Consider the following 8,256-nt stretch of genomic DNA (forward strand, 5'->3'; position numbering starts at 1 on the left):
TTGTAAAAATGTCCGCCAGCGCCCCCTGCCGTCCTCTGAACGCCCCCTGGGGGGCGGTACCGCCCACGTTGAGAACCGCTAGTCTAAACCGAATATAAACTGATTTAGCTTCAGTCTAAATCCACAATCTGGATCTTGTTCCTAGTCAGAGGGAGGAAACTAACTGGGACGACTAGGAACTAGTGAGCTGCACCTGCTGACTTGTTGGGTGCTGCTCTTATCTTGGCACTTGGACCTGGTTTGAATCGGCTTGGAGACTCGTTTGGGTTAATTTTGCCTGTTATTTGGACCGAGTGAGGGACTAGTCAGGTGAGGAAATGGATCGTTTTGATCTACAGAACATGAGAATCTTTTTCATCTTTTTCCACAGGAACAGATTTTCCCGACAGCGACGCTGAAGGCAACGGATACATGTAGGTCCAATCCGATCCAAGTCCTGTTGTCCAGTCGAGTTCCCTCCAGAATCTGACTAGATTCCCTCTTTCTCTGATTTCTGCAGAGAGGTCATTCCTGGAGCCGAGCCGAGCCGAGCCTCCACTCCCAGTTTAGGTACTGGAAACTCTTCAGACCAGAGTTCTGATCCAAATGGACCTCGCTTCATTTTATTTTGATTCGTGAAACAGAGACAGATGTTTTGACTGTAAGCTGGAACCAGGAGTGTTTGGAGGAGAAAAATGTTTACGGGTCACTCAGACATTTCACCAGCCAGTTTTTCTAACATTTTCCTTCAATCCAAACCCCACCAGTACAAGCTAATTATGATTCTTTATTCTTAACCCTAAGAAAACTAATTAACTACACATTAATTTAACATAAAGTGTGGACACCCCAACACAGGCATGGAGCAAGGAGTTCACTTTTAGTAATTACTAACGGCAAACTTAACACTAACATTTCCACATTTTGGCTACGACTTCCCCAGATAGTATCTAGTGAAGATGTCTCTAGTGTTTTAAGTATTTCTAAATGCTGTTAATAGCTGTTTTATAACGTGTTCACGGCCGCCATCATGTGTTTTTCTGACTACCTGCTAGCTTACTATAGCTTCCCCCTTCCGGACTCCCTCACACACACCTGTCCTGTCACACACCTGTCCTCCCTCACACACCTGTCCTCCCTCACACACCTGCCCCCCTGCCAGCATGAAGCGCTGCCTCTTCATGAACATTTCCTTCTTACCGGGCTGCAGCAGATAATCAATCTGGTCCTGGTCGCGTCTCTCTCATCTTCCTCCGACAGCAACAAATCCCCCGAATCGCTAATTCGCCGTCCTTCTCCTGAATCTGCTCCAGCGGTCAGACTTCGTGTGGTAAACGTTTCGGACACATTTTTCTGGATGGATTGAGGTGCCGTTACTTTCTGTTCCCGCGGGTTTTACTAGCCCGCCGTCGCAAATCCGCTCATTTCTCTCTAACTCAGGTTAGCCGAAATGGCGCCATTTGTAATTTCAGAGGAGAGGGGCGGGGAAGGCTGGCCAAGAAGGGATTTCATTGGATAAGCCCAGTGTCCTTCGATAAGATCAACCAATGGGCTGTCGCGGTCTAGAAAATGTACATTTAATATACTTTGTTAAATTACGAGAGCCTCGTACGGAAGCATATTGGCATCACGGAGGAAAACATTTTTCGAACGCTATCAGGTTATAACGTGATACTTATCCTGTTTAAACTTGATAGTTTCATGTCCAGGAGGTGGCGGTAGTGTGCTTTTCGTGCAGGCATAAAGAAGGCTAGCTCAGTGGCTAACGAGTTGGTCTAGTTTTCCTTCATGCTCGGTCTAAACATGGAGACGGGGGCGGGGAGTTATGACAGTTCTAAGGGCCCTGGACGACAGGGGGCCCTCCACACACACAAAAAAGAAAAATTACAGAAATTAAAAAATAAAAAATAAGGGCCCTGTCAATTACTGTTATTGTGTTTTTAAAATTGTTTTTAGCAGTAAAAATTAAATGTTACCCCTCCCAGACCAAAAAGCACACATCTATATTTACACTGAACTCCCCCCTGGATCTGCGTTAAATGGTTCGTTCCTGCTTGGCGGTGACGTTTTCAGCAGCTCAGTACAAGACAAGAAACATGGCAGTTACTATGCTGCCTATAAAAATAATAGTCAGGTTTTCATTTAATGAATTAAGGAAAAGAAATATCAACATATTCATATATTTAATTCTTCCCTGTACCTTTTACCACTTGACAACAGGTGAGTCAGTCAGCAGCAGCTCTAACCACATACCAGCATAAACCCTCTTCCTCCCCGTCCCAGTGAAAAAACTGAGCAACACTGTGTTCAACGACAACCTAGTTAGCATCATTTCAGGGAATCCATAGGGATTTCTCTGTGTCTTTTTGTTTGTTTGTTTGTTTGTTTGTTTAAACAATTACACAACAAAAACAATGTATTTGTTGCTGACAGAAAGTCAAACAACCTTTATAAAATGATAATAAAAAACAGCCTCCTGTCTGGACTGCAGCCAGTCCACACAGTTTTACCTTAGCTTACATTTAAATTACAGACATCTGTTGCCACGTCCCTCCTGACCCGTCCTCTCCTAAGTGAGATTGAAGCTGCAGTGTGTAACTTTTATAAAAAATATATTTTTACATTTGTTAAAACTGTCATTATGTTGTCAGTGTGGCATGAGAGATAATTTGTGAAAAAAATTATTTCCTCTGCCTTCTTCCAGTGCTAGGAACAACCAATCAGAGGCAGGAGGTGAGTTTTAGTGCTGTCAATCACAATCTCGTGGTGCTGCTCATCCTTCCTCCACCTCACTCTGTGCTATGCTGCAGCTAGCATAGCACAGAGCTGTGCAGATTCAAACGGTGAATGCTTAGTTTAGTTAGCATAGCTACCAATGATGACAGATAAACTTTTCCTGTAACAATAAGTTGTTTCTCCGCCATTAGCACATTTAGCAGTGAGTGAATGAGGTTGATTGACAACACTAAGACCCTCCTCCTGGTTCTGATTGGTTGATTTTGGTCAGAACTTACTTTAGCTAACAATAGTAGTTCAGGGAGGAGATTGATCTCTTCACAAATTATCCGTTTCATAGCAACAGTCATAACATGGTTGACAGCTTTAACAAATATGGAGATAGACTCAAGAAACTAACAGTAGTTGCGCAGGGGGGGCCCAATTTAATTTTTTGTCATGGAGCCCAAGATTCCTGGCGGCGCTCCTGCATGGAGATAAACCATTAGTGGTATGCGCAATCTGAGCGGGACCCTAAACAGAAGGAAACGTCCGTCCGATCCTCCGACTGTGGCGGCGATCCTGACTGACCAAGAAGGACCTCGCTGCAGCAAACAGGAAGGGGCGGGACGGACCACTGGCAGTCTCTTACTTTATTTGGAAATGGGACCACTGCACTCTGGAAGTGAAGGGGGCGCTATTCCCTATATTATCCGTTTTTATTTTCTTTTGAAATCTGTGATATATCTTCATTTTTGGGAAGGAGTTTCACTCTCAGAATGTATTTGAACTTCTCTCTTATTTACTTCATGGCAGCTCACAGTTTTTAGCAATTCTGTAGCTTTCGGTGAACTTCGAAATCTGCTCCTTAGTCACATTACGTTACTAAATCAGAATACCACAAAGTCTTTATTATTTATTATTAATTTCGGCATTACAGTGTTTGTTATTACGCAATAGTTAGCCCCGCCCTTATCTGACCACTCATTCGACTGACTACTGACCAGTTCTCTGTCTAACAGGTCCGGAAAATCTCTGAAACCCGGGTCTTACCCCAACGTCGGTTTATAAGAGATATTCTATTTAAACTGGTGGCGGAAAAGACTCGTCTAGCTCTAACTACCTACAATCCAGAAGTTACAACCCTTTTCAGTCGAGAAACAATCAGCAGAGTAGCTCTCACAGCTGCATAGCCTCAACAAACACTCCTGTTAATGGTAGCTCTTTTCCTGAAATAACGGCACTTGTTTACGGCTAGATTAGATTTAGTGACTTAGACTTAAGTCCCAGGGTCATTATTTTCACACTCACCAAAGGAAAGTAGCCACCACATCTCTAGAATCATGTACGCTAATTTTATTGTAATCAGGGGAAACTACAATGATCAAATGACTCAATTAATCTCAATGTCCACAGTTTTCTTGACAACAGGCACCGTAAAAGATAAATAATCTTATAAAACACCATATTTTTTCATTGTCTTAAGGATGTAGTTCTAATTAAATGACAATACTTTTATACATTATAAATAATCTATATATCTCTATCAATTATAGAAGGAACAAAAGAAATAAGGAAACATGAAAAACAACATGATCAGCTATAATAAAAGTACCATTTGCCATGTATGCGTAAGAAATTTAATTGAGCAAAAGTCAAAAAAATTATTAGGTACCCAGGTTGTTACAACCAGGGTTGTTAAACAGATATAAGCAAAAATTCACATTTTTGTTTTTACGGTGCCATGTATGTTATTCTGAGAGACTTTCGTAGCCTCGGCCCTCAGTGGCTCATGGTTAGCCTGTTCGTTAGCATGTTCAGATGCTGGTGTTAGCCTGTTCGTTAGCATGTTCAGATGCTGGTGTTAGCCTGTTCGTTAGCATGTTCAGTTGCTGGTGTTAGCCTGTTCGTTAGCATGTTCAGATGCTGGTGGTTAGCTTGTCTGGTTTCTCTCCACAGATAGCGCTGACTACGTCAACCTTGGTAAGTTTCTGTTTGCAGCTCAAAGAATAAAAAGTTCCTGGTTCTTTTTTCTCTTTGCTTTTAGTTTCTTCTCTCATTTCAGAAGATGAAAAGAAAAAACAAGAACTAGAACCGAAACCAGAGGAAGAGCCAGACCAGGACTCGGACTCGGACTCAGAATCTGATCACAGTAAGTCTACATGTGCCGGTCTCGCGCTGGTTGGAAGGTCTCACCTCAGCAGAACATTCTGGGTCCGGTTCTGGTTATCCATCAGTTCTTCTCTATTTTCTTCCTCCAGACTACGAGAACGTGAAGTCAGGTGAGTCAAGCACCTGGCCTCTCTACTGGACCGTTCTGGACGGGACAGAAACCCAGAAACCTTTTTTCTAGAACCTTTACTCAGAACTGGGTTCTGAAGTTCGCCTTCCTGCTTTTCTAGCAAACGGATCTCCTGCAGCCTCGACACCGGACGAAGATGAGAACTACGTGAACGTGAACATGAACAAGTAGGTGGAGGAACTCACCTGCCAGGTAAACCTCCACCTGTGGAGCCGGAGCCAACCCAGTCTACTTCCTGCTTTCAGATGATCCGGTTGGCCCAGCAGGAGGACTGGTTCTGACAGCTCTTCATCCTCATCTTCATCAGAACCAGGATCCTCCAGCCTCCGTTTACACTGCTGTTTCACCTCATAGCTTGATTTCTGTAAACTTTGACTAGACCTCTAGACTGATTTGTGCGGCTAATTTAAGGCGAAATAATCTGACAGGGAGCTAAAGATGAGGGTGATGGACCGGAGGCCTTCCAGCCTCTGGGGCGGTTGGCCTGATGTGAAGCCAGTAAAAGTGTTTCTATTAATGAGAAGGGTAGAAATACTTTTTAATATATTTTATCCAAATAAAAGTAGAAAGGGATTTTTTTTTTGTTTTGGAAGTTTTCTATTTTCCAACCATAAAACAAACTTCTTGGTTTGAATCTGCCAAGAATATGAAGAGTGAGAGCAAAAAATGCCCCGACAGGAGGAGGTGAAAATATGAACGTCTCTAGTTTGTCAGAAACTCCAGAACCGAAACATGATTTTCATCATCCAAGATTTTCTCCATATCTTGGATGATCCAGCAGCTTCAGAAACCAATCAACAGAAACAAACCGGGTCAATTAGCCAATCAACTGGAAAAATGACTTTAGTGACATTTTCACCATGTCACTCGTTCAGACGCCAGTTTATGATTGCTTGAGGCTAAATGCCCAAATTATTGCTGTTAACTTTTGATTGTGTAACTTTTCAAATGACACACATGAAAGGAAACATCCTATTTACTTGGATAAGCAAATGGGAAGGTCAGAGGTCAGCCAGTCATTCTGGATGAAAGGGAGACAGTCGGGGACACAGCCATGTTGAACTAACTGGGATTAAATAATCCAACGATACTAATCTGTTAGAACGAGCTGACGCAGACTCCTTAATCTAGATTAGGTTGTCTCTCTGTGTTTCTGCTTTGACTCTCCAGATTTTTCAATAATCTGATCAATAATCTTATTATTGATCACTGCTTATCTAAAGCTTCATGTTCACCTCCTAAGAATTTCCTTTAAATGTGACTTTTAAATCCAGAAGAGGAATCTCTGAAACATTGAACCAAAAATCCAGATTAATCCAGAGTAGCACTTCCTGTTGTCAGGCATCGGGTTAAATATTTAGTTTATTAATTCATTGCAACTTTACAAATGACTGCGGTATTTTTGCTGGCGTTGGACGCCGTTTCATTTCACTGACGACTCCTGAGAATGTTTTTGATCCAGCGTCTATTTAAATGTTTTCTGTCATCTGATATAGAAATGTTTTTATCTGAATTAAATTTTACATTTTAGAAAAACCCGAGACTCTGGCTTCCTTGCTTGTCTGGGGACTGCAGCGCCCCCTGGGGACAAACTCCAGATCAGCAGATCACCATTAAATTATTTAATCCGAGGATAAATCNAGAATGTTCTCAGGAATATTTTCCTTCTACATGTCCAGAACTCAAACAACCCAGGAAGTTGCCAGATCTTCATGGGGTTCTGGTTCTGACCCGATTCTGCTCCCAGGGGGCATTTTTAGAAAAAGCCCTCAGATGGAGCTCCGCCCAGAACCAGAACCTGGGCTGCTTGGACCCAGGTTCTGGTTTTGTTCATGATCCAGATCTTAGGCAGCAGAAACTAACTCATCTGCTCCAAGAGTCAAGAAGCAGAAGACAAACAAAATCGAGACAGGCGGCCATGTTTTCCCGGGCCGGAGGCGGCCATGTTTTCCTCCTCATCGTGGATCGGGTCGGCTGCTCTCTGAACATAATGGATCAAATTTTCTGTGACCAGACTGGTCAAAGCAGAGACCTCTGGTCCCGATGGGACCCATTCTGCTTATTTATAAAGGGGCTGATCTGGGACGGTGCTCACAGACTTGCTTACACACACACACACACACACACACACACACACACACAATTTCGTTTTCTGTACGATGACCTGGAGGCCGATTCTGGTTCTGAATCCAGAAACACCCTGAAGACGGCACCACGTGGTTCTGACCACATACTGGATCAGCAAAACACTGCAGGCCCGGAGGAATCCAACCAGAACCTAGAATGGGCTCGACTCCGGACCCCACAGCTGAACAGTCAGAACTTTAGTGGAACTCCATGGAGTTCTCCACCAGCAGAACCTTCTCAGAATCAGGAGGCGACGGTTGGACCGGGTCACCAGCAATGTTCTGTCAACCAATTTTAGATCCTCTTTAGCGGTTTGGGTCCATCTTTGGTCCAGAGATGTGGGTCATGAATGATGTAACCAAATTCTGGCCCAGCAGGAACAGAACCAGGACGACCCAGAACCCTCCAGAAACACTTTCCAGAAGCTTCAGATGAGAAGGAATGAGATGGTAAACGTTTCTTCGTTATTTTATGTTACTTTTACACAGATTTGATGAATCAGTTATCGATCTGTCGGTATTTCCAGGAAGCAGAAAAGTTTCAGAATAAAACCTGTGGCTTCATGTGCCAAGGCTAAGGTCAAGGGTCATTCTTCCCGTCATGAGGGGGGGTCCCAAACATTAGGAAGCGTGGTTCTTGGTTCTGGAATCAGTTCCTCTGATCTTCGAGGTTTTCGTCTCGATTCTTTTTGACGACTAATTTTTCTCAGCCCGTTTCCGTCCTGAGCTGCCAAGAACTGATCTGGACTGGATGGACCAGAACCTTCGGCCCAATCCAGGACAGAAGGAATAAAAGACGCCACATCAGGTTGAATGTTTCACTATATTTATATTATATCATTAAATTTGATGTAGTACCTGAAACTAACCACACGGGACAGCGTTGGCTGTCCTCAACAAACGGTCCCAGCAAAGAGAGAAAAGAGACAGAGAAAGGCACAAAGAGTCTTCCAACTGAGACGAGGACAAGGACATGGAGGACAGCGGACAGGCTGATGAGCAGACAGACACAGAAAGGCACAACTAGAAATAATTCTCTGAAATGTTCTAGAAGTGTTGATGAGGAGGAGAGGACAGCAGGAAAAGACCAGGGGACACCAGGAGCTCCGTCCTTTTTGTCCCCAAAATAAAAAA

General features: G+C 43.4%; 1 protein-coding gene across 5 annotated transcripts in view; it reads left to right on the forward strand.

Moving 5' to 3' along the window:
* LOC106961654 (uncharacterized) overlaps positions 1–8,256 on the forward strand; it is a 22,193-nt gene extending 13,937 nt beyond the window's left edge. For 3 of the 5 annotated variants that reach the window (XM_015055537.1, XM_015055540.1, XM_015055539.1), the window contains exons 8-14: positions 371–413; positions 500–549; positions 4,654–4,677; positions 4,760–4,846; positions 4,956–4,976; positions 5,097–5,163; positions 5,242–6,532. In XM_015055537.1, the coding sequence (XP_014911023.1) occupies positions 371–413; positions 500–549; positions 4,654–4,677; positions 4,760–4,846; positions 4,956–4,976; positions 5,097–5,163; positions 5,242–5,245 (296 nt within the window). In that variant the 3' untranslated portion in view covers positions 5,246–6,532. Of the gene's footprint in view, positions 1–370; positions 414–499; positions 550–4,653; positions 4,678–4,759; positions 4,847–4,955; positions 4,977–5,096; positions 5,164–5,241 lie in introns of all 5 variants that reach the window. The other 2 variants (XM_015055541.1, XM_015055538.1) reach the window with 2 other exon arrangements.

The sequence above is a fragment of the Poecilia latipinna genome, unplaced genomic scaffold (genome assembly GCF_001443285.1).
Source record: "Poecilia latipinna isolate Pla-1442-1.1 unplaced genomic scaffold, P_latipinna-1.0 Scaffold1319, whole genome shotgun sequence".
NCBI classification, from domain to species: Eukaryota; Metazoa; Chordata; class Actinopteri; order Cyprinodontiformes; family Poeciliidae; genus Poecilia; species Poecilia latipinna.